The 27,792-nt window shown below is 38.8% G+C and overlaps 2 protein-coding genes across 2 annotated transcripts in view; one reads left to right on the top strand and one right to left on the bottom strand.

Annotated features, from left to right (window-relative positions):
- Positions 1-27,792, bottom strand: part of PPAT (phosphoribosyl pyrophosphate amidotransferase) — a 43,286-nt gene that overhangs the window by 12,028 nt on the left and 3,466 nt on the right. The window lies entirely within an intron of this gene.
- On the top strand, positions 334-26,058 carry LOC134418647 (uncharacterized). The gene is given in 11 exon segments (XM_063157225.1): positions 334-840; positions 5,333-5,419; positions 8,607-9,044; positions 10,079-10,168; positions 15,045-15,131; positions 18,515-18,586; positions 19,283-19,684; positions 21,052-21,117; positions 22,141-22,331; positions 24,225-24,278; positions 24,280-26,058. Coding segments are annotated over 11 exon segments (1,908 nt in total). The 5' UTR covers positions 334-452; the 3' UTR covers positions 24,313-26,058.

Raw genomic sequence — 27,792 nt, 5'->3', positions numbered from 1 at the left:
GGGGAAGGCTCGGTCCCGCGGCCGGGCCCCCTCGGGAGCAGGGGCTGCCCGGGCCTCCCGGCAGAGCCCAGTTCACAAGGGGTGTGTGTGTGACGTTGCTTTGTTTTGTTGGGTTTGGTTTTTTTCAAAGGAACGAAACAGGCTCTTTTTGCTTCTTTTCTCACACCCTGGTGCCCCCACTGACTCCCGAAGAGGAGTCACAGCAGTGAGCCCCGGCCCCGCCCGGCCCGGCCGAGGTGTCCCCTCCCCGCCGGCGGAGCCGCTTCCCTCGCCCGGCTCCAGCGGCGAGCCTGCTTATTTGGCAGCGTCTCAAGTTACTCCCCTCAGGCAGCTTGAGCCAGTAAAACTAGATCCTTTCATCTCGGCGGAGCTTACTGACAACCAGCCGTCTGGTTTCCTAGGAAACAAAATCTTGGCTAGAAATAGTGAATCATTTCCAGGTCACTTTCAACATGGAGAGTGGAGCAGGGAAGCATTGGACTGAGGAGGAGGTTAAAGCCTTGTTAAGCGTCTGGTCAGAAAAAAATATCAGAAAGCAACTGCACGGCACTCTGAGGAATAAAGGAATATTTATCTACATTGCTAAAAGGTTGCAGGAGTTGGGAGTGTGCAGGGACTGGAAACAGTGCCGTGCAAAGTACAAAAACCTCAAGTACGAATACAGAACGGTTAAATATGCCCACAACTCTGGGGATGTCACTAAAACCATGAAGTTTTTCCATGATCTGGATGCCATATTGCGATATGAGCCTGTCACACAATTAGCAGCAGAAGAAAACGGCAGGTGTTCTGCGACTGAGACGCAGCTGAACACAAGCCCCACAACAGACAGCACGCAAGGTAAAGAAAAATATTTTTGCTTCTATTTTTCTCTCTTTGCTTAAAACCCAAAAGGAACAAAACCGAAGCCCGACTTGGCTGGCGCTGGAGCGGAGGCTGCTCAGCCCCGGCAGCGCTGTTAGAAGTGACTGGATGCACGCCTCATGCAGGGGAATAAAATGTTAGCACCCACCAGTGTCGAAGTCTGTAAATACAGCGTAATTCCAGCAAAATTACACTAACTGCCTGTATTGCAGCCTCGGTGAGTACTTGCTAGTGTCCAGGCTCCTGCACGGGTTGAAAATGCTAAATTCAAATAAGCTGCTTTCCTCCTCTATGCCTTTCATTCACAGTACTTTGGAAGCAGATTTTGTAGAGCTCCAGTTCAGATGCAAACATAAAGAAAAAGAAGAGGTTGAAATTGTCAGAGTGTTGTAAAAATCGTTATTTGTTGTGATACAAGTGAAATTTAGATTTTTATTCTTATTTCTCATATATATATCAGCTTGATATTTAGGTGTGATGACTTAAGGTAAATTATTTTATAAGGAGTTTTATTAGTAGTCAAGAAACACGTGTGATAATCTCGTTAAAAACTCTAGTTTAGCAGTGAAAGTAAAAATTATCATATTTATCAGCCTGTTTTGCGGCAGACAAAGTGAATAGAGCTGGCTTTATTCTGAAGTGGGTTTTACTAAATTATTTGCATCTCTTGTTTTATTCAACCTTCTCTGCATATGCATTTAAGCTCTGCTTAACATTTCCTTAGGGTCAATGTGCTGTTTGACATCACTCAAATCTCCTTGTCACATCCTTCATGTCACTGAAGCACAAGCCTCAATGATAGTTAAAAGTACCAAAATAAGATTACTAAAAAGAGAAATTAAAAGCTTAATTTGTTCCCATGGTATGTAGCAATTTACATTAATTTTGTGAGTATTTTTTAAGAAAATAAGAAACTCAACATTATTGCCAGGGGTCATTGTCAAAGGCATATAAAAGAGCTGGACATTGAGTTTGTCCTTGTACCATTCCGCGTCTCCCTCTACAATGCTGCTTTACAGATCTGAGGAAAAGAAATTGCCATTTTTCATTGTCATTGTTTACCTTAACAAAAAAGCTTGACCTTAATTTGTCATCACTATCAAAAAGCCTCTAATCTGTCAAAGTCACTTTAAATTAAAACGGCAATTTTATAATATTGTAATGTGCTCTCTGCACTGTGAATTGCAATCAATTTTTAAATTTAAACTTGCAGAACTGAGGCTAATAAAAGCTGATACACTTTGAAGACTACATGAAATCAGGATAGTGTCCTACATCCGAGGATCTGCCATTAGATTATCCTCTGTGTTTGGATGTAGTTTGCACCTGGTAATCCTAATTCTCATCTGCTTTAGACCTCTAGCAAATTTAAATCAGCAAAAGTTAATTTCAATTGTGAATCCCAAACTATAGTATCTATAAAAATAATTACCCCTGGGTGAGACATGCCTTGTTTTGAAGCACCAGGACAGTCTGGTTTTAAACCTGGTATAATTAAATATATCTCTTGACTGCACAAGCACTTCTGATACTATCTCCAGAAAAATAAAAGCAAACAAGTTTTATTGATAAACAAAAATTAAATGCAGCTAACTGTAATAATGCAACACTACTGCAAAAATTGAAATGCAAAGATTTTTGCAACAACCACATGTGAGCTGCAACGAAAGCACACTAAGATAGAAATGTGTCCTGCAGCTATGCAGAATGCATGCACACATCCACCACAAGGGGCTGAGGGAACAGCTGTGAGATCATCAACTTTCTTATTTAAGAATGCAAGTCAAGCAACTAACACTGTACTAGAGGCCCAGTCCTGTTCCACCTGCAGTCAGAGTCCGGTGCTGCCCAGCCCAGTACTTTGAAGAGCACTTGTACGGCAGAACCGGCATCAGTGGCTCTGCAGCTGATGCTCTCCAGTCCTTCTGCAGGGACAGAGCTGCCAGTGTCACTCCCACAGAGGGAAAGGTAATTCCTGCACAAGCAAAGAGCCCCCTGCTCTGCCCCAGCAGCGACTGCAGGCCCTCTCCCGGCTTCTCCCTTTCAAGAACAGTGTGCTGCAGGAGAGCAGAGAAAAATGTTCCCATCCTTCTTTTAAGAGAGACAAAGACATCTCGTTTTGAGGGGGCTGGAGGAATCAAGGATGTCTAGGTTATGGCTTTGGTAGCAAAAACAAAATGCTATCAGCAAACTAAAACCTGTGACTAATAATATGTGTCCACCATTAACATCTTATTTGATTTTAAGAAATCAGCTGCTATACTTTTTAAAAAGCATGACAGGGGACAGGGAATGTTCCCAAATAATTCACTGTATATTTACCATTCTGCTTAGCCTCAGTCTCAACATTGTTATGCATGCTTAATGTAAAGATGCAAAGCATGTCTTTACATTATCTCAGCTACTGGGAGATTGCTGGGAAGGGGGAGCAACAGGAAGGAAAGAAAAGAGACTACTTTTTTTGCAGGACTGAATGGTATTTCAGTAGTGTTCCCCTGATGATTTTTCATACGTGGTAGAATCAGTTTTCTTTTGAAAGTATATCTGAAGTGTATTTGAAGAAATTGTTACTGAAAATATTAATCAAATCTGAGAAGGGTGTCTCAGGACAAACCTGGCAGCAACACATACCATTTCCCAGCTTGATCATGAAAAGATAACACTTTATGCATAAGCACATGCAGAAATGTGAGCCATGACATTCATGCTGCCCTCCCAAAACACATTTCAGAGGCAGAGATGTAGCTTAAATTATCATTAAGAAAGATACAAGTCAAAGCGTTCATTTCTCTTCAAGTACAGTTTGTGTGTTATTGCACTAATCAACAACCAAGAAAATCTATGTGAAGTGATGGTGAACTATGAAAAATGGTATCTTACATTAGAGTTCAAATGAATGACCTTCCCATTTTGTTAATCAAGTTAAATCAAGGATTAAAAAACAAAATACATTATTTTAAAAAATATTTGCCTAGTTATTAAAGTAATTTACACTTTTTATATTTCTTTCTTTATGTTTAAATATTAAGGCACTGGTCACCTTGCTTGACTTTCACTTTACCTCAACAAATGCAGAAAGATTATAGCTGAGCAGAAACGCATCAGCAATGACTGGCAAAAACCTCAGCTACTAAAATGCAGGAAGATCTTTCAGAAATGCTGACATGAAAGTGCCACTTATACATGGTTTTCCATGTCTGCACTTTTTAACATGTCATTGACAGTATTTTATATAGTTTTTTTTTTAAACAAGTGTGCAATAATTTTTTTGAGTAGCTTTTGTGGTATAGTAATATCTTTTTGTGGTAACTGTTCTTACTAGAAATAAAAGAAGTTTCTCTTTTAATGTAACAATGTAATTAACCTTGGTCATGCTAGTGCCTATGGCACACTCAGAAGCCTTCCAGGAGAGAATTTATTCTCCTCTCCCTGGTTTGCTTTGCTGCTCTTAAGCAGCTGAAATGCCAGTCCTGTCACTGTGGGTATAAGCAGCATCTCCTGCCAGGGAAGGCAGGCAGGCAGCTGGGAGCAGTCAGAGATCAGGCCACTCATCTATGAGTCATAGTGAGCCTTGCTGAAAGTCAGGAGGGTTTAGGATAATGGCTTCAAACGCAGTTTTGCGACGTCAGGGTAGGAGATTGCATCCTAACCACACCTCATTACTGCTCCCCGTGACGAACTACCACAGAGCTGCGAGCTTTGATCTGGGTGCCCTGCCTGGCTGGAGCTCACAGAAGCTCAGCTCCCGCACAAGGAAGCAACATTTCAAACCTCCTGTCAACGTGGTATGCAGAAAACAGCACACAGGACAACTTACAAGTCTGTACTCTGTGAAAATCTAGCTGGTTCTGAACCTGATGCACATATGCTGCTTTTTATACTTACATAGCAATTGCTATAATGTTCCCTTTTAAACAAATGTAGAAAAGCTATGCTGGAAAAGGCTAGACTTAATCCTGTCAGCTACAAATATGGCTGCTGTCAAGTCACAATGAATATGGGTTCCTTCCCCATACTCTTAATGAATTTCATTGATTTCCAGAGCTCTTTGCAGAACATCCTGATTTTCTTCACACTCTTCTAGGAATTTAATTTTGTTACATAAATGGATTTGTGATTTTATGAATCTGTGTGCAAAGTCTGCCTTTATTTGCATGTCTCTTACTTTACATTATTATTTACCCTGAATACTGAGTCAGAAGAGCATACAAGTCACTAGAATCAAGTCAGTTTCAACCAGAATTTTAAAAAGCATTTCAAACAGGCTTCATATCCAAGATGTAAAATGATTTGCCTCCTATAACTCATGTCCCCTTTATTGGGACAGCTAAATTAATTTAAAATTTAACTACAGCTTAAGTGTCAAGATTTCCAAGTTAAAGATCTTCTCATAGTGTATGGACATTTAAATTTAAACTTCTAATTTAGTCCATACCTATTTTTCATCTAAAAACTCTTTCCTTCCCAGGTGAAACACCAGTTTCTTTAGAAGATGATGAGGATGCTCCAGGAGATCCACTACTTTTTATATCTCATGCCAGACCAGTTCAACTAGGTATAGTATGATGGTACAGAGAGATCAAAAACTCAAAATCAGCCTGGGTGTCAGAGCACTTCCTGATAGCTTGAAAGCACTGTCATTGTGTTTCTGATCAGTATAGCTTTAATGCAGCCACACTCTGGCACCATCCCCTTGCCAGAGCACTCAGCAGTGTTGTGCATCACTAGACACTGACCACTGTATATGATGTAACACCTGCATGACCCCCATTTGCATGCAAAACACATCCCATGCTATAGCTTAATCATGATAAACTGCATTAACATCAGTAATTTTGTTAAATGCCACTGGAAAGTATGGCAAATGCTAGAGAGGTACCCATGTCAGCTTGTGGCTTTTCCCTAGCTCATTTTCTTAAATCATGGATACTTCAAGCAGCATGGGTGAGTGGTCTGAGCCCGGAGAGAGATGCAGAGCAATCCAGACTTGCAGTGGTCTCCAGCATAACTTCAAAATCACCTCTCCAAGCAAGGAGTGGTCAGCAATGCTTTAGTCCAACCACAGAACTCATTTAGAAAACGTCCTACTCTAGTAGTTTTGCTCAGCAAAGTTACAAAAGCAAGGGCATAAATATGGCAAGATAGAAAGAGGAAGAGCATCCTAGGCGTGAGCCCCTTCAAGGGAAAGCTACAGGAAATGGAGAAACAAACACATTTTAGGCAGATTGAAGCAACTGATGTGCTGGTACATTGCCTGGATGAACAGCAGCTGTCCTGAATTTCCTACATGCTCTTTCTATTTTTTATATACCCTCTATGCCTTAGTATACATTCCAGCCCAGTTACAACAATTTCCATTACAAAATCTGCAAGGTGCCATATTTGGGAAGTAAACAAGGCACAGGCTAAGCCTGTGGCTATAATGTTACACATTACACTCCTCCTGCCTGGCACAGAAAGAAATTAAGGAAGAGACCTGAATGTCACATGGAATTTATGCACATATAAAATACTTCATGCATATGAACAAAACATGCAGAAAGTGTCTGGATCAAATTTTACAGGAACATGTTTTTTATTTCTCAGCGCTCAGCACACTGCCAAGCAGAAAAATCTTCAATTCTGAGGAAGCTGCTTTCACAAAGTCAGCAAAATAACTTCAATTGCATGGGTTCAAGTATGTACTAGTACTAGAATGCCCTCCCCCAGTACCTCCTCTAGTCTGTAAGATTCAGGCACTATCTCAGAAACCACTGAAAGAAAAATGTTGACCCCTTTGTATCTATAATGCCTAATATTTTAGTTTTATTTCAGCAGATTTCTCAGGTTTGAGGAAGATTAGAAGAAGATTAAATATGGAATAAATGCATCTTTCAGATAAAAAAAATAATGTATATCCTGCTTAAACATGTTTTTTAAAAACAAATTAAAATGCTTTTAAGATATTAGGAAAATTTTTGCACTGCACATAACAACTTTGTTTCAAAGCAGTTCTTGTAGGCAGGATATTTTGAATCAAAATGTTTTTTACATGGAATGAGAAACAAACAACACACCATTTCTCACTTTGCACACAGCAGAATAAGCAAGCAATACACCAAGTCACCAGAACTCATTTGAACTAATATCCACAACCAAAAGTGAGCTCAGTTGGAAATGACTAGTGAGAAATACTGGCCTATACAAAGAGTAAAGAACCTTCATTCCTCCCAGATGCCCCCGTGCTCTATGGCTTTGACTGGGAAGTGTAGAGAGCACCTCCTTGCACTCTTCATCCTCTCTTCTTGTCATCTTCCCTAGGCCCTTCCTCTCTGGCCTATCTGATGTCAGCAGTTATCATCTGTGGCAGTTCCTATGGTTTGATTCACCAGTAAATCAGCATTTTATTTCACTCCCTCAGGAAGAAATGGAGAAAGCATAATTGATGTGCCACCTGAAAATTACCCTTCTCAACTACACTGCCTAGTCCTGATTAACCCAGGACTATAAGGAAAAACAAATATATCTGTTACAACAACTTATTGACAACTAGAATGAATTATGGAGACTAGCAAGGAATGGCTTTATCTAGGACAAGTTTGTCCCCAGACAGGTTGTTATAAATGTGCTCCACTGAAGCTCTGTGCACAATCAAGGGTCCGATACTATTGCCATCACACACATCTCAGTGGCTATAAAGTATCAAACCCCCATCATCTGGTTTGCTCTTCCAGAAAAGGACACTGACAAAGGCATCACTGCAGTATGACTGTAAAAACCTGTCAGTTACAGTGCACTTTCATGCTGCTTCATGTGATCATGCCCTGGAAATAGTTTTGGGTTTGTTCATTTGGGTTTTTTCAGTTATTTTTTCAAAGAGAAAATGCATGAGAAAACCCTTTCCAAACTAATCTTATAACCAAAACAAAGTCTTAAAGAAAATTCATAAATAGAAACAAGGAAACATTAAAAAACTAAAATATATAATATTTCAGTGTTTTAAGTTATTGCATGGGTGGCCTCATAATGTTCAAAAATAAAGTAGACTGGAGAAAATGGAAAAATATCTTAGTTATGCAGAGTAAGACAACTCACACTGATTTTTACTAAAAAAACCCAAATATTTTTGATTGATCTGCCCTGAGAAAGGTGCAGGTTCTATGCCATGAGAACTGGGTTCTAGCCCACAAATGTTTTACTTAAGCAAAAGTCTCCATTCCTCTGCTCCCCTCACAACTTGGGTGCTTTGTTAAGAAGGATCAGATTCTTTAGATACTTACCCAGGTTAAATCCCTCCATGTGTGTAAAAACTAAGGTTATGGCATGAATGCAGAGTGTTAAGTCTGGATGCTAGTGTCAGTGACTTGGGGCCAATTTATTATTGTGCTCATGCAGCACATCCCATCTTCCCAACAGTTCTCTTCTCCTCTCTAATGTCTGAAGGACAAAGCAGCTCATCAGATGTTCCCAAAGGTCTTACAGGTAAAAATTTAGTGTATCAGGACACAGAAGAAAAAAATGTTCCTCTTAGATTAATTAAATGTACATGTGCTATCTTAGTATCTGTCTTCAAGTGAAAGCAAAAATTATATCAGAATTAACAAAAATGCTGACAAATTAATAACCAATAGCTTGATTTTAATGTCACCTCTGCTCTGTCTTTAAACAGCGTCCTGCACTCCCATTCTCTCTGTCCTTTCCCCACCCCAGCCACCCAATGCAGGTAACAAATGTCTGTCTCTCCCCTGCCCCACACAATGCAGGTAATCCAGCGTCAGCAGTAGAGGCTTCCAAAGCAGCGGCTTTCATTCCTACAGTGGCAAATGAAGGAGGAAAACACTGGACTGTCAATGAAGTCAGAGCTTTGATACGCATATGGTCAGACAAAAATATCCAGCAACAATTGGAGGGGACAGTGAGAAATAAAAGAATATTTGAGCAGGTTGCTGCTAGACTGCAAAAGTTTGGAATTGACAGGGACTGGAAGCAGTGCAGGACAAAATACAAAAATCTGAAACACGAATACAAGAGTGTAAAAACTGCCCAAGACTCAGGGAGTACGAGTAAAAGTATGAAATTTTTTAATGAACTGGATGCTATTCTGGGGCACTGCACAATGGAACAAACAAGTAAATCAGATAATGATGAAAGTGAGAGGCCTCCAGAATGGACAGAAGCAAAATCAGAAAAGGATTCCGTAGGTAAGTACTTCAACTACCCATATATCATTTAACATTTTTAGTTTTCCAGCACTAGAGAGATCTTAAAAAAAAAAAAACAAACTCAAAAAGCACAAACAGAGAGATTAACCAATTGGCTGGTGTGGAAAAACACTAAATAGAAATGTACTATTTTGTCCAGTAGTTTTGTCTTTTGTTATAAGGTAATATTTCAGATTGAGTGATTTCCCTGTACTTTTTAAATAGAACTCAGAAGCAAAAAGAGGAAAAAAAAATATTAAAACATAGGATAAAATGATACAGAGAGACAATTCCAGTCAGTCATGTCAGAAGACACTGTTTCCAGTTTAGAAAACAGAAATGAATCAGAGAGATAGTCAGACTATGTTACTGGAAAAATTAAGACATTGAGCAAAAGAAATCTGTAGTAACAGACATTGGTTAAAAAAATTAACATCTAAATTGTCTTTCTCTTATGGTCCCAAATAACTCAGTTTGATTGGGCTTTGGAGCAAGACTCCCAAACAGGTGAGACAATAGTGAAAATAGCAAAAGGAACAGCACTAAGAATGCTGGCAGAGTCTGCCTTTGGTTTTGGGTGGTTATTGACAATGGTGATCAGTGCAGAATTAGAGAATTCTGTGCAGAATTAGAGTAGACTGATGAACCTACACTACCCAAAAAAAACCACTTTTATTGGTATGTACAACCAGAAACATGCTTGTTGTTTAAGAACAGAATTAAACATTAAACTTTTAGTTGAGATGAGGGGATGATACTATGTTGGCCAAATGTAAGACTGGAAGTTAATAAAGTAATGGGAGAAGTCAAGAAAAATATTACACAAAGACAGTCTGGCTGAAAACTGTGAGAACATTTTGGGGGAAGATTCACTCTTCAGTTGCCATTTCTACATGTTTTGCTAATGCATCTACTTTGCCTGCTAAAGTAAAGAGCATCTGAGGCTGGATGGACTTTTTAATTTGATACATCACAGGTGTTCTTATAAAGTATAGAAATTCAGTGCCATAATTAATTTAGCATTATTTACACAGAAATGCCTGGAGACACAGGTGAAGAGGACTCTGTTAGTAATATGTCAGAAGACCTACAGGTTGCAGATATAAAGAAAGTTTCTGATTCAGGTAATCTGAAAAGTCTTCTATTTTATATAAATACCTAAATTTAGTAAATTAACATTAATTTCTAAAATAAGCCCAAATGTAATTACTGGTAGAAAATTCAGAGACCTAAAAAACTTAAAACAAGAGATAATGCCATAGAGATAACCATCCCGTACTTGCGCACACATCTACAATGACGTGCTAAATTTGATAAAATCAGTCCTGTAAGTAATCATTTCAGAGACTTGTGACGCAGAATGTAGAGAAGAAACAAGTTTAAGGAAGTTGAGTACAATGTCCTACTGCATTACAGTACATTTACTTAAACTATGTTCTTCCTAAGGATTGGAATTTTTCAGTCTCCTGGGCATGAACTAATACAGCATCTCTTTTTCACAATACGTGATCAGGATATAATTGTGTAAATGCTCATGTCAGGGGATGAAAACTTCATTAAGGAGTCTCACTGAATATCAAGGTCATATGCTCTGTTCTTCACAAAGAAATATTATGGTTTACATCTGAAAACAAATTTCAGGGGAAGCAGAAGTTTAACATTCAGCTGGAGACACATGAAAGTCTCTCAGGCCGACAAGTTTTATTTTCCACAACAGAGCACCTCATGTTCTCTTTCAGTAGTGTGAGGCAGAACATGGTCTAAATTAAGGAGTAGTCTTACAGAATTTTAAATGGTCTAATGTAAACTTGTAAGATTTTAATATCAAATTAAAAATCTTCTGACAGATGATGTTACTGTAAACACTACTCCAGAGAGTCGGGCAGCTCTGCATATAACCAAAGAAACAAATATGACAAGTAAGTAAAGAGATGATTGTAATTTAAGGTATACCAGAGATTAACATTTTTGGCTTTTTTCATTCACTAGCAATTAAAATTTAAATTTACTAAAAAATAAGCGACCTTTTACCAGCTCACCATGGGCACTTGATGCATTCCATGGAGAAAAAGAGGTTGTCATGAAAAGTGCATTGCCTATAGGGACCTCATTTTCAGAGAGACAAACATGAAAGAAATAAACAGCATTTTGTGGGATCCAGTTAAGACTGCTTAAAAATATATTTAATTCAATTTCTACCCATTGACAAGTACAATTACTACACACACATGGATTCAGCAGTGCTCCTTAACTGTTGTCTGGCAGTTTTCAACTTACTGGTGCTATGTAAAATTGTAAGTTGGACTGCACTCTTCCAAACCAGCTATTTAAAATGAATAGCTAGTAAAATCCTGAGTGCAAATTTCTGTCATTTAAGATAAGTGTAGGTGTAAAGATATCTGTAGTTTACCTTGGTTACCATCTCCCTTTTCAAATATGTGTATTTTAATTTCATAGTTTCTTTGTTTCTGGGTAATTGTAAATGAAGTATGATTTTGTGGGGAAAAATTAAAATAGTAAGTGGTTCAAAAGTGTCTGTGGCTCAGCATTTCCACTCTTAAGACTATTTTTCAAACTTCTGTGGGGGAATGCAAAACCACACTCCAAGGCAAAACCAACAAAAGAGTTCAGTTTGCAAAATTCTTTCCCTCATTCCAAAACAAACAATACACACTCAAATACTTTTTTTGCAGATGGTAAAACACACCTAGTCTTTAATTTTATTAATGGTGACATAAATAGTATTGCATAAATGGTATTGCATAAAACAGAGAAAAGATGCGCATTTTTTATGTTACAACATCATGGAGACTCTTTGTTCACTAATTGTGGTACATGCTTTTCCTAGACAGTCCAAGTAATTTTGAAGTGAGAAACTGTTAAGTAAAGAGATTGTATGTAGCTCCGTACTCATAAATATACACACTGATAAATAGTGAAAAGGCACTGATACATTACATTGGTTGTTTGATATGAGTAATGTCTCACAATCATTGGCATTTAGAATGTCACTTTTTTAAAAAGCTGCATATTCAACAGAACTTTTGTAGAAAAGTGTTTCTCAACAGGCGTGGAATTATTAAATTTATAGGTATTTGTGTGCCTTGAAAAAAAATTGTAGAAAACCTCAATTTGGCACAAATGAGAACTCAGAAATTCTGTTAAACTCATATCTGGGTATCTTCCTTATCAGTTAATGTACTCTGCAGCCAGAGTTGTATATGCACTTGCCCATATACATACACATATATATGAGTTAGCCTGGGCAGGCATTGCCTTCTGGAAACTGCAGCTGTGTAAATGCACAGAAGATGCAGGAGTTGCTTCAGAGTGAACGTGCTTCTCATGATCTTACAGGTGAATCTGAGTTAGGAGCCACAGTAACACTGTCACCACTGCCAGTCTTTATTAACAGCCCATTTAGGTTTGCCATGCTCTAGTAAGAAAAATACTAAGGTGGTGTTAGTGAAAAGACAAATACACCAATTTCAGGAGAGCAATTAGTTATTTGATGTGCCATGGTATTGTTTTTCTCCTCTGCCCATATGAATTTGTTACTCAAAGAGCAGCAAATGCCCACCTGAGAATGCCCATAAATGTAAATAAACTCTCCCAGCTCCTTGCACAGCCTGTCCTGGTTCCTGACGCCGCTGTCAGCGCTGCCCAGCTGGGGGAGCAGAAGAACCACAACAGTCTCCAGCCCTGGGTTTTCAGCTAAAGCGTCCTGTGATAGGCTAGGGACACTGCAGCTTGCTCTCTTTTGGTAAAACATACCCCACATTGAATCGATCTGCAAATAAAACCTTATTATTCATTTTCACTGATGTTTTCAATTTCGTGGAATCACTTTTAGTTGTTACTAAAAGTAACAAATCTGTTCAGACACCAATTACTTCCATCTATGCAGTCTTGTCAATCCAAAGTCCATGTACATTGCACGTGTGTCAGACTTAGTAGTATGACCACAGAGTGTATGTATAGGGTTGATTAAATTTGAAGTGCTAGGGTACAACAGTGGAGATGAAAACAGGTTTCTAAGAAATACCACTAGCCTAATGTTCTTAAAAATACCTACAAGTATTTTTATGTCAAACAAATTCCTTTCCTTGTCTTTATTTTCTTAGGATTTTTGATACCCCCTACACTTTACTATATGTCCCTCTCAGAACAAATTTGATGTAGTGACACTTCCAAGATACATTCCTAAGCAAGGGTTTTTAAAAAACTTGTTGTTTAAAGTTAAGATTTTAAGTTGGTACATACTCAGGCACTTAACATTGGCTTGAACACTTGCTGCTGTGTGCAAGGAATTTTAAAATGTACAGATATAAAGTCAAAAGATAATGTTTACATACATGTGCCCCAGGCTAGTGTAAGGCATTGTTCCAGAGAAGTGCAAACCTAAAGTTCTTGATTATTCACTGCCTTAGCCTAGGCATATTTGGGCTGCAGACATAAACTCTTAACTGTGTATCCACAGTTTTCTGCATCCACTCTCACAGATCTGTATGACACAGCAGCAACTTTGCAACTTGCTGGAGTGTAAACATAAGCCACACACTAAAAATTTTCCTTAGTTTTAACATATCCCAATTCCCTTTTAAATTATTCAAGACACACATGAGAGTAAGGATTAGGAGACAAATTACTAATCTTGCCTCATGAGCCAGAAAACAAGATAATTAGTGATGCTGACAGAGTGCCAAAAGAGAACAGAGCTTGTATCAGTCTGAGTGGGTGAAAGGAAAGACTGTGACAGCATTGCTCGGGTGGCCTTGTGAGCAGTGCCTAAACACAAAGTAGAGATTAAGCATATTTGCTGGCAACTGTCTATAGCTTCACTGACAACTCAGATGGAGCCACTGTGTTTTATCCATGCCAAAAACTGTTGATGGCTTGTTCTGTTTGGCTCAGTCTTACTCTTTTTGTGCCCTCCCTCCAAAACTCTGAAAGGTGCCTTAGAAAACAAGCCAGGCTCCCTACCCACATTCTTGGCTCACAAAAAAAAAAAAAAAAAAAAAAAAAAGAAGAAAAAAAACATGTGATGCTAGTCTCATCATAAAGAACATCTGATGCAAACAAAACTGTATTGATCTGGGGGTAATTTTTAATAAAATGGCTCTAGATGAAACTTCATTGCTCAATGTTTAGGGGCAATATTCTTGACTGGACTGAGAACAGGCTGGGAGCCAGAAAACTGCTGTCATTGATCCATGATGTGGCCTTCACAGTGTAATCTCTGTAGAGCAGTGTCCTCACTGGGAAGCGAGGATCAGCACGACCAGTTGCATCATCCACCTGCCCATACCTCTGTCCTAGGGCAGAGGGGTGGAATTTTCCCTTAACACCAGTGGGCCAATGGCAGAGGAGTGGAGATCTCCTCCCCATGGAGGGGAGCCCAGGGACACCTCTGTCACCCAGCTGTGTGATGTAAACCCCTGCAAGCTGTAGCAGCAGAGATGCTCTCAGGACAGGCTTTAGTACATTGTCTCCATCACGCAAGCAGCCTTACAGATCAATTGTCTAAGCACAGCACCCTGATGTGTCAGGGTCCCTTGCTCCTTTTTGGGGCTAATTCAAACACTCTTTGCATCAGTCACTTGGAAGTCTTTCAATAATTTCAGTAAATATTGCACCCTTTATGCAAGTCACTGTCTTGCCTGTTCTGCTGCAAGAACATTTATCAGTAACTAGATATCTTACACCCACCATCAGTGAACCATTCTACAGATCCTGATCCAGGTTAAAATAACTTAAGAGTTTGCACATGTAACCCATAAACTTATCTAGTGCAGCTGTTAGGTGATGTTCTGGATTTACTTTATAAGCAGGAACACTCTGTTCTTAAGCCTATTACAGCAGATAAATGGCAGCTTTAATGTATTAAGAGAGGAAACCTTTAACAGAAGTTATCAGCAGCATTCTGAGTAGTTGATTCTCAAGACATCACTCAAGACGTGTTTAGTTAATAAGAACTCTGTAAATTATTATTTTTTACAGAAACCCTTGAAGATGAGGGGGACTTAGCCAACTCCACCCCAGCAGCTCTGGAAGCTACACAAATAAAGAAGGAGACAATTGATATAGGTAGGTCAGGACTTTGTCATAATATTTTTAACAGGACATTCTACTTTACTGGCATTGCAGATTCCAAAGGTTCATATGTTATTCCAGCAAATTACACTTGTTCTACCTCTAGGTTATGATAAATTATGGGTTTTGTTTGATTTCATAGTGCAGAAATGTATGAACACTTATTTCCCCTTCCCATAATTATAACAAAATCTTATTTTCCCAGACAACATGCTCCTTTTTATGATGAGTATGATTAGTCTGCAATTGATTGTGACACAACTATGGTTTCTCTTACACAGTTGCTAGAGAGGATAAAATGGAAAGGTAAATGGCTGTCTCAGAAACTCAGAACATTTTATACATTGCCTGTATTTTCAAACTACTTAATGACTGCATTTAGTATCAGATGATTTACTAGCAAGAAATTTCCATAAATATATTCTGAACTATTTTAAATATAAAACTGAAATCAGCACCTCAGCAATATGTAGAAGTCATATATTCAATGATAAGTGATCAGGAGAAGATTTGTTTAAAATGTTAAAATTTAACATTAGAACACAGTAGGGATACTAATATTCTGGAATAAATGAGCATAAGACTATAGATGATAATGAAAAAAAGACATCAGAGGAAATAAAGATAGCATTGAAATAGAGTGGCCTGACACCCTGGATCAAAATATTCGTTACAGTAATGCTGTTTGTATGCAGAAGTTAATAGAAAAACCCCCAATTTTAGTGATTGTGTGAACAGCAATTCTTTGGCCTTTGACACTGAAAGTTTCTACCATAAGAATATTTCTATTGTATGCATCAGGCATATTCCAAGCAAGAGCTCCCTTTTCAGCAATTATGTTATCTGTAGTTTGGATGTTGAGACATCCTATGTTAGACACCCTTTACAACTGTTTGCATTGGCTGATCTTGATCGTGAAAGACAACTGTAGTGACTGTGACACTGAGGACAACATCAGAGCAATGCCATCATAACAATGACACACAGGAACACAGGTGACACTGAGGATAAAGTAAATCTGTGACCCTGAAAGTTGAGACACAGCAAGGTCACATGAATGCAGAGTGAAGAATAAAATGTAATGCAGCTCAACTGATTGCCTAATACACAGAAACTCCCTATCATGTAATATCCAACTGAACACAGTGATCATGCAAGTCAGCACTACACCAGTGCCACTGCCAAAGACAGGAAGAGACCAGAGAGCCAGTATGGTTGTCAGAATGAGCACAGAAATGGAAGCCATGGGGAGGTTGGTTAAGGGTTTGAAAAAAAGGAATCTCTCAGGAGCCTACGAGTAGACCTACAGCTCTCTTTTAGCCCATTTCCAACAGCTGCAAGTGTTAAGGAAGATGCAAGAGTTTTCTCAAAAGTTATAGGGTGCCTGTTTATGAGAAAACCCACTTTTCTTCTAGCATCCCAAGTAAATCACATACACATGCTGATGAAAGTATGATTTCCAAGTTTTCCACAGGTACAAAATATATGCTTGCACACAGCTTGTGAAAAACAAGTGTTTGCCAAATGACTGAAGAGAAAACAAGTTATAGAGCAAATATGAATTCCAAGTACTAGTTTGTGCATATATTGGCAACTACCATTACAGAAAGCACATCAAATGAACATGCTTATTTACAAAGAATCTTTATTTCTGACAGAGCCTAAGTAAGCACTCAGCTGTTCAAAACATAAAAGAAACATTTATTTCTACTCTTTAGTAAAAGTGGTATTGAACATAATTAGTCTATGACATCCCCTAGCAAACAATCAGAACTAATCTTTCTCTTCCTCCCAACCCAAAATGTAAGTCCACACAAAAGCGAACTTTCAGCCTCAGAATAGTTCAAGCATGAGCAAATGAACACAGAATCAGCAAAGCAGGGTTTTGATGTTCATAGATAATTTCAATAATTTCTCAGCAGGCAACAATGAAGTTGCAAATAAAAAGAGACTTCAGGGCATTGGAACAACTGGTTGAAGGATCGAGAGCAAGTAGCATTCTCTTCTTCGAGTTGCAATGAATGATGTGGGAAAAAAACAGGAAGAACCAGCAGATCACTATCTGTCTCCAAGCTTGTTGACACTGGGAAAATACTGGAATTTTCAGTCATGGTTCCAGACACCAGACTTGTTGGCACCTATCTCAAAGGGAGGAAAAGGATCTTAACACAGAAGTTAGCAGAACTCATTGAAAGAGCTTTAAACTAAATTTGCAGGTGGGAAGAGATAACACCAGACTTTAACTAGAGAGCCTGGGGGCAACATGCCAATGTTTGATGGGTGGGAGAGGTGGTGTTCTAGAGAGGTCCTTTGATCTGCTATCTTAGTAGTCGGGGAATGGAGATCAGCAAAGACATGCAGGGGTTACTGATGTGTTAGAAACCACAGGAGCATCTGAGAATGGCCATATAGAAATTAGAGCTTTTCACCCCCAAAAGCCCAGCTGTGGTTCATCCACACCAGTGCAGACAGCATGGGCAACAAACAGGACAAGCTGGAAGCCATTGTGTAGCAGGAAAACTGTATCAGTTTCCATCTTGAAGACACAGAGGGATGACTTGCACAGCTGGAGTGCTGCAATGGATGGCTATAAATTGCAGAAGGGAGAGGCAAGAAAGGAGAGACTGTGGGGTAGTCTGTAGGTTAGAGAGTGTTTTGATTGTCTAGAGCTCATGATGGTGACAAATAGGGTTGAGGACGTATGGGTAAGAATCAGGAGAAGGCAACAAGGCAGGTATCCTGGTGGGAGTCTGTGTGGCAAAGAGGCAGCTGAAATATTTCACAAGCAGCTGGGAGAAATCTCCCAGTCACTGGCCCCTGGGGGGGACTTCAGCTGACCAGAAGTCTGCTGGAAATACAACAGAGCAAAGGACACAGCCTAGGAAGGTTCCTGGAGAGTGTGGCTGACAACTCCTGACACAGCTGGTGAAGGAGCCAGCTAGGGGAGGTACCCACTGCACCTGATGTTTGTGAATAGAGGACTGGGGGTGGCTGGAGCCTCTTGGCAATAGCAATCACAAAATGGCAGTGTTTTCAGTTCTTGGTGAGGTAAGGAGGGAGCTCAGCAGAACTGTCACCTTGGACTTGAGCAGTGGTGGAGTCACTGTCCCTGGAGGGATTTAAATGACATGTAGATGTGGCACTTAGGACATGGCTTATTGGTGGACTTGGCAATGTTAACTCCATCCTAAATGATTAGTGCTTCCATCTTAAATGATTCCATGATTCTGTGATTCTTCATGTCTACAACTAATGGGTTAGACTGAGGGCTTAGGACACTTTAAGGTGGAAAGAGGTGTTTCCTACAGAGGATGACAATAATAATAGCAATTTATTTGTCTAAATCCAAGTCTATTTAAAACTGTGTGTTTCTATAGATGAAGATTCTATAAGCACTACCTCAGAAGACAGATCTTGTACGCCAGTAGCAAAACAGATGGTTGGGACAGGTGAGTAATAATTTTCATGCATTTATTATGAAATAAATCACATTCTATTTTCAGTACCAAAGCTGGAGCAATCACATCTCTACTGTAAACACAGCTCTACTTTTCTGCTTCTGATTCCATTTTAGCTTTATTAGTTAACTTAAAAATTTGTTTCATAGATCTTTCCCTTTCATGAGCAAAATTTGTATTAATACTGTAGTTCAACTTTGCCTTCTATACATAATCTAATGAGCAGCATCTGCCTACTTCTGATTATTTTCAAGTCTGAAGATTTTTCTTCTTCTGTTGAATCCCAAGCAGCCTTTTCATTTGCACATTGCCATTTTAATTTGAAACCACACTTCTCACCAATGCTGAGATCTTTAAAGCTTCATGATTACTGCTTTTCTACATGTAACACTTGGATATATGTCTTTAATTTCACAACAGTGGCACAATTATAGCAACAAAATGTTGAATTTTAGATGCCTTGGAGAAACAAGAGATTCCACTTGCTACATATTTTGCATACTTAAGAGAAAAGAATTGTGTATGGATATTAAAATTATAAAATATAAAAATATAAAGATATAAAAGATTAAAATATATAAAATATTAATCATTAACTGATTATCAGTTGCAATTATGCTTTCATATATGTATATTTAGCATGCATTATAGCATTTACAGTTAAGTTTTTTTTATTTATATTTTCAGACAATCACATTCCCTTGGAAGAAGCACAAAATCACTTTAAAGTTATTACAGTTAATGATACTGGAGCAGGAAAACACTGGAGTGATAATGAAGTTAGGGCTCTGATAAACATATGGTCAGATGAAAAGATACAACAAATGCTTGAAGGGGCCACAAGAAATAAAGAAATATTTGAGGAAATTGCCAGAAGATTAATGAAACGTGGTATAGACAGAGACTGGAAACAATGTCGCACAAAGTACAAGAACCTAAAATATGAATACCGTGCACTGCAGAAAGAAAATGAGCATCTTGGAAATCCCAGGAGAAAAATGAGATTTTATGATGAAGTTGACTCTATCTTAAGAAGGCAGCCTCTGGGAACCTCAGGCTGGGGATGTGAAAGCCCAAGTCTCCTATCAGGTACTAAAAACTTCAGTGATGAGATAAAGTGTTTCAAGTGAACTTTCTGAAATCGCGTGTTTGAGCCATGCTGTAGGTGTGAAATGTGTGGCCAGAAATGGAGGGGAAAATAACTGGGGAAGCTCGATCTGCATGGTCACATAGTGAACACTCAGGAAACTCAAGTGGTCTGTGGAGACAGGTAGAAGTGAGAATATTAGCAAAAAGTGAAAGCACTGAAGTGTTCAGTGTTATTGGAGAATCTGCTTTTGAAAGCCTAAGTGACACACAGTGAAATGGTTCTAGAACACATGGCAGGTTTTAGAGGTCATACATACAGCAGGCACTTAAAGTCTGATGGGTAGACAGCTGCAAGCTCATACTGTTTGGAACTGCAGAAATCAGTAGCAATCAAGCTAAGTTCGAGGACTCCAAAAACCCCAAAGTATATTAATTCAATACACACTGCAGTGGAGAGAGAGAAAAATCCAGGACAGTGATTATCTGAGCGCTTGTAATAATTGTATTAATTTTGCTAAAGCAGATTCAATTTTCACAACAGAGTCTGCCTCTATCTTCATATCAAAAATACTCTGATCTAGGAACCACACAGCTAATCTTATGTCTGCTCTAAGGGTTCTTGTGACTGGCCAACTGCTTCAGACCTCAGGGGCACCTGCCCCTGCTCCAGGCAGATTAAGGGCTCTCATAGAAGAAATATCTGAAACTCTGCAACTTAGGGTTCAGTGACTTAAGGTAAAGCAGAACTAGTTGTGATTGTTCTCAATGAGTTAAATAGTTTGCAACAGCACAAATGTTAGTTGAGGAGTTGAACCATTTCTGCAGCAAAGGCCAGGTGGACGGCTTGAGCAGAAACTGCTGGAACCAGGCTGAAGCCAGCTGTCCTCAGTCAGTCATGAATCAGAGCCCTAATGTGCTATCCAAGGGCACTACCCAGTAGTGCATTACTTGCAGCTAGAATGACAGCCATAAAGCTGTGGGATGACTGTTCTCCCCTGCCTCAGACTTGAGCTAGATCACATCCTCAATACATGTATTTTCTTCCAAATACAGAAACTGAATATATTGCTGCTTGTTTATACTCTCCATGAATGGGATATGTCAACACCTACAACCAACCTGGCTGATTTACATTTTAGCATGATGGAAAAGGACTGTGTAATCTGTGAGTGCTGATGCAGTGGCCAGTAAAGCAATAAACTTTCAGAAAAGAAGCTTCAATTATTAATCTGCTTGAGGAATCTGTGAAATAAATGTGTCTTGTCCTAGGGTATTTGCTTTTGTAATATAAAACCTTTTGGTGTGTGACTGACTGTGCCTTGAGAGTCTCAACAAGAGGCTTAGTCACCTTGTTCTTCTCTTCTAAGTTTCAGTGGGAGATGCTACAGCAAACACAGGATCTTTGAGTACCAAGAGAAAAACATGGAATGATGGTAAGAGCCCCTGACTTTTAAAAGCATCTCTACACTGATGTTGAATTGGATGACAGATTCTTATATCCAGTACTCAAATAGTTAAAAAACATAATCCTAGCACTTAACACTAAGCTCCAAACCAACATTCTCCTCTCACCCACAACAATTGGCAAAAGACGAGTTCTGATAAAAATGTAGGCCTAAGGAAAATTGCAATTTATTTATATATTTCAGTCCTCATCCCTGGTATAAATGAGGTAAACATCAGGAAAAACTTACTTGATTTATAAGAATCATATGCAAAGAAAATATACTATTTAAAAAACAATAGGTCTCAATTATGTTGCTTAAGGGAAAGTAGGGACAGGCAGTCATGGATGTGATTTCCTCATATTACACTACTGTGTCTGTAAACATGTCTAATGTGCTGTACACAAGAAAACAGGTTAAGACAGCTGTGTCAAAGACAAGATAGAATAGAGAACCATGGAGAGAGAAAAATCATGAGAAGGCTAGAAATATGTGGCATGTGATCTGATATGGGGAAGGCAGCAGCTTATTTTTCTTCCTGCAAAACTGACAGGCCTTAAATAAAATCAAACAATGAGGAACAAAATCTTAGTTTTAAGAAGCTCACCACTATTTTTAATACTAAAATGATATCTACAGATGATGAGAAATGATCTGAACATTATGTTTTTTAATTCAACCTGTTTAGTTCACCACCACAAACTGTACTAACTCTGTATTAATCACTCTGTGTGATTGAATAGACTTTCATTTATTGCCTATTATGTAAGTACCTCTTGGAGAGGGCTGTAGCTAGGCAAAACTGAAAGTGTGAGATATAAGTGATTTTTATAGGGTCTGCTGCATTCCTACTCTCCATTATACAATGATCCCTTATACAACACCAGGCAATGCCTGCCAAAAAGCAGATCAGAAGAACAGCTTTAGGAAAATCCAGCATGTGCTAAACTTCAGTGTCAGTAGTTCATTGACTTGTGCACTCTAACCACGTATTTTGCTTTTTGTCTACAGAGGTGTCACCTGTTCCACTTAAGAAAAATGCTTCTGAAAACACCATACTCCACTTCCAAAAACTATTAACAGAGAGAGTGCACACAGTAACAGAAGGCAAAAAGTTACTGTTTGAAAGGCTTTGTAAGCAGGAAGAAATGCAAGACCTCAACAGAACACAGGTGTATACTGATCCATCAGCCATACAACAGGTTGGTTTCATGAACTTTCTATGAAATTAACATGCAAATAGATTCTGTCAGGTAGCATGAAATGACATATTTAAGTGTAGGTTACCCAGATGAGTACATGCTTGCTTCCCTTTAATATAGTCACCTTCAGTCATTTACACTAAAGCAAGGTGTGAGTTTCCATCATAATCCTTTACTATGAGCTTTTAGTGGTGACGTCAGTTAGCCAAATAAAAAATATGACCTCTGCCTATATATATTGGTTCACTGACATGCCACAATGAACAGTCTTAATTGAAAGAAAGTACACAGAATTGACGCCTACTTTAACTCATCAAAGAAAACATGTACAGTTGAAATTTCATCCCCTCATTTCCAATTGCCATCTCCATGGTCTTTCTAACAAGTTAGCCCTCTGCAATTAACCAAACAGTAGAAGCCATAGGAGAACTTTTTGGTTAGGCAGGGCTGATGGGGAAAATACAACTCTTAATTCCTTAACCAGCATTTACCCTGGGTCAAGGTACTGGGCAATTTACTTGGCAAGGGGTCTGTTATGTCCAGTAACCCACAGAAAACACAGAAAAAATGCAGGGAACAATGACATGCATGACATGCTAAGAGACAAATGCCGTATCATAACTGTCATTCTGCGAAATCCTACTAGCCACTACTTCATTTTGTGGTTGTGTAAGTACTTTATGGTCTGTATTACATTTGCAGGGTTTTTCTTTCAGTTTTTTCCAGCAAAACAACTTTCTGGATCTCAGTCATGTTTGGGCAGAGATCTACACAGCCCGGCCAAAGCCAGATCAGTTCTGGGCACATACAGAGACACAACTCAAGTCAAACAGTCAAGTCCTTATTGCAGCAGCAACAGCCACCAGGTTTATTTACACACAGAGATCTAAATTCCATCCAAGTCTCTCTTCATTAAATTTTACATAAAAATATTACTGGATATAATGCATTATTTCCTGCTCTATGCTTAATTATTGCCTAGTCAATTCTTTTATGAGAGATATTATGAAGGCAAATACTTTCCACCAAGGTGGATTTAATCTGCCATTTGACTAGCATTTTTAAAACAATTCTCAGAAGTCAGGAGAGAGATCCCTAGAAAATAATAGCTTTTTGATAATGTTAATTTATACATGGATACACAGTTTTTTCAGTGTATGCTTATCTACCACTTTTCTCATTTTACACTGATTTCTCAGTATAAACTTTCTGTGGTTTGCAGTACTGTCACTAAAACTGTAATTTCCAATAATACTAGTATCATCATTGGTTTAAAAATCTTTCTTCTCTCTCTCTTTACAATGGGTTGGTTCAAAGGTACATCCTTGAACTTGCATTGTAATTCTTGCATTCAGAAGTGTTGTCTTTGGAAGGAGGATAAGGTTTGCCCCTGCTATCACAGCAGTCAGGTATCCCTATAGAACATGCTGAGTCAGCTGAAGACCTCACCATTCCCACACTACTAAAAGCACAGGTTACTCCTTCCACATGTGAATCAAAAAAACGTGTGACCCACCTGTAATTTGCACCAGTACATTTAAAAGTTTAGTTCAATTAAATTATGATTTCAATTATTTCCAGTAACTGTACTGAAAATGGGTAATATGGGTAACTTACATGTTTTGCTCTACCTTCTCTGCTTCATGAATGCAAGGCTGGACTTGACTTGATAACTCATTCCAACAAGATTCCCCTTTCTCCATGCTACTCTGGGTAATTCAGTTCTTGCTGGATGCCCTGTAAACCAGTTCATCTCACTAACCTCAAACAAGATTAGCCCATCTAGTAAGAAAAGACCCTAAATGGTTTTTCTGTGTGAGTTGAAGTAGCTCAGCAAGTTTCCAGATGTTCCAGGACTAACTCTGAACAGCTGAAAAGTTATTTTTGTTGCAGTGTGCCTCTCCTTTTAGAAGAAACACTAACTTGAGGGAAGCACTTAGCACTGCTAGAGACTACAAACTCCACTTTAAATTCTGCATGATGCACAAAGATGCAAATCTTTCCAAATCTTGCTGTCATTCAGTACAATGACCCAAACAAACCCTTATCTCCTTCCAGAAGATAAAATATAAGTTATTTAGGTGAATATGAATGAATTTAGGCTGTTATTTAGGTGAAAACAACACAAAAGCACTGAGGCAAACAACTCACTGAATTCTTAGCAGGTCAGAGCAGAAAATTGCAGAGCACACTTGCATCTACTTGGAAATGGTTCATGTCAACACTAGGTGGTAGACATGAAGCAAGAACTGACAGAAAAAAAGAACACAAGTGTGTTTACTTTCCAAGTAAAGGGCTTTTTCCCCTCAGAAAACTTTTCAGAGAGCAGGATTTAACTGAAAAACAAATGTTCAAAGAAGGTGTACTTCCCTTTGTGTGGGATTCCTCTTCTATTCTGCTTTGTGACTGCAAAGCAGAGCTCGCTTGTTGTAAATGTTTTGTCAGAAAGCTGTCTCCTGCCCTGCCGTTCATTTATTGTCGATCAAAGATAGGAAGAGATGTCAGATGCAAGATGGAGCATTTGCATCATCTGATATTTGTGCACTACTCCCATTTATACAGATAACAACTAATTATTTGAGACAGATAAAGTGATATCAAGACAACCTTTCTTCACTGTGGTTGTAGTTACAATTCATACATAACTTTTTGCTTAGAGACATAACTTTTTGCCCAGAGACAAAATTACCAGGAATGCTGAGGTTTAGAATTATGGTTGCCTAGAGTTATGATTTGTCTCCTTTGGACAGCATCCCCAGGGTAGTGACAACGGGCTAAATAGAATGTTGCTAGGCCAAAGGATTTCTCAAAACAGTCCCTTCAGAAACAGTATTAGTTAATCTAACTCAACCTTCCAGTGTATCTTTATATTCACTTAAACTTTTGCTGTGGCTCTTCTGTCTGTCATCACAGCTTTACATTTATTACAGTCACACAATATTTAGTCCTGACACAATTATGGACCAGTGACGTGGAACATGGGTCACCATCTAACATGTGCTAAATGGTTATGTGTAGGGAACTACCACAGGACTGCAGTGCTTTGGGAGGAGAGCCTTTCTTAGACATAGATCCTCAACAGAAAGGCCAGACCAAGTCAACATGTCCATGTAACTGATCCTGGGAATCTTAATATAAATTAGATTATGAAAACGTTCCAGCTTAAAAATCAAAACCAAGTAATGATGTCAAGAGCATCAATCCTATAAAAACCAGATTTTTGGTCTTCTCCCTCCTCAAATATCTGCATTACTGCCAGAGGGCCATTAAGATTAGTGTGAGGGCAAATCTGTCTCCTCCCCAGTTTGCAAATGGCGATACGAGATTTTTCAGTTGTAGCAGATAAATGGAACTATTACCACTCTGACTTGCATTAAAAAGCTTCATTCTTCTCTAAAACACACTTATTCAGTAAGATGAATGGGTCACTTTATACATCTTTTAATAGGACTGTTGGAAAGTCTTTTGCATGCCCTTTTACATTATTTGAGAAACTGTTTGGGCCAAAGGCTTTGAGAGTGAGCTTCAGGAAGCAGAAATGCTTGCACTGATGGTGGATCAACAAGCAGTATCTGCATCATTGGCTTTAAAGACTCTGCCTGCAGTCATCCTGTTTCTTACACAGCTGGGTCTCCTTTGTGTTGGCACAACCATCCATATGGCCAAGTGTCTACCCAACTGACAGAACTGATTTAAATTAAAACTAACCTAATAAAAAGCCCCTCCAATCAACCCTGCTTTTTTTTTTTTTTTTTTTTTTTTTTTTTTTTTTTTTTTATGGGAATGGTAATGTGGCAGATAGTGAAGCCAGGAAAATTTATATGAACTCATCTACCCAGTGATAACACAGGTTGCTGCATGCAACCCTCCCTCCATGCATGAAGCTCAAATTTAAGGTATGGGCAGACAAGCCAACCAAGCAATCCTGTGAAAATTACTGGAGAGATGTATATGGATGACTTATCTACAGTCAAAGCACAGAAGAATGAACAGTCTCACCCCAGCCCTCTAGCTAGGTGAATGTAATGGGAAGTCTGTTTGCCACAATAAACAACGGCTGTCTCAGAAATGTCCTCTTGTATCTCATGTTTTGCACCACTTCCCTCCTGTTTGTTCCACTCCTTATAACATCTCATTCCAGCTGGTTACTCCACATTCAGAGATAAAAGCTTAGACTGAACTACATTTTGTGACATGTGCATTGAAGAGGCCTCAACTTGGTTAGAATGAAATCTGGCTTCACTTTCCCAAAAATGAGTGTGCAGGAACCTGAGCCCTGCAGGATGTTATGTAAAACAACCTAGCAGATGGAAGAGCTCACCACAGCAAAAAGGCCTTTCTCTTTTGCAGGAGCAAACTTTGCAGAATGTAATTAAGCCAGGCTGTCATCACCTGCAGCACACACTGGCCTAAAACTTGAACCAAGATAGAACTAAAAGAAGGGGTTTTACATCTACATTCTGTGTCTAAAAGTACTCAGGAATGTTTTACCAGCACATAGAGCATGAACACTATCGTCAAATAGCATACAGACTTAATCACTGGCTAGGCAAACCTCGTACCCTGTATATTCCATAGGGGATTTACAAAGAAATATCACTAATTGCAAGATTTGGTATTTATATAGTTAGGACATTTGACACTGCACTTCTTGCACCTGGGAATGAGGGATATGTTGAACGCATAAAGTGTTCTTGAGATAAAAGTTAAAGATAAATATCTTACATACCAAATTATCAGAATCATTACCTATAGTATATCTGAGCTCCTCCGAAAATTCTTATTCAAATACTATTGCAATTTTAAGCTTTTTGACTGAAAGATTCACAGTGTAAGTCACAATACCAATGGCTTGCTAAACAGCCTTTTAAAAAAAGACCCTATCTTGTAGCCAAAATGTATATAAAATGTAGATTAACACTTTGATTATGCTATATTGAATGTAGGTATTTGGAAAGATGGCTAATGGGAAGCAACCACTGACTTTACTAGATTGAGAGAGAAGTGCCTTAACTTACATTGGTGATTATCTGGGTTCTGTTATAATGGACAGTAACAGGAAAGGTACCAAAAAACGCACTAGCCAAGCCTCCACTGATAACAAGTTCCATATACAGGCCCAGCTGAGACAAGGGATATTTCCTGACTTAATGGGACTTCCATCTTCATAGAAGATAGCTTTTAAGGACTTTCTCTAAAAATGAGTACAAAGCTGGTACACTCAGGTTTCAGTACACAGTATTACTGCCAAAAATATTTTTCAAAGTATTTTGCAAAAAGTTAACAGAAATCACACTTCCTCGAAGATTGACTTTGCAAATTTGTCCTGGTCAAGGACTCAAATGACGTCTAATAGATTTGTAATTCAGAGTAACTCCTCCCTCCCTCACCACCCCCAAGAAAATTCTCTCCTTACCAACACACTCTGATTTGATTTTGGCATGCTGTCAGTGGATTTTGC

The sequence above is a fragment of the Melospiza melodia genome, chromosome 5 (genome assembly GCF_035770615.1).
Source record: "Melospiza melodia melodia isolate bMelMel2 chromosome 5, bMelMel2.pri, whole genome shotgun sequence".
Classification (NCBI taxonomy): domain Eukaryota; kingdom Metazoa; phylum Chordata; class Aves; order Passeriformes; family Passerellidae; genus Melospiza; species Melospiza melodia.
This window is presented reverse-complemented; position numbering and strand designations above follow the sequence as displayed.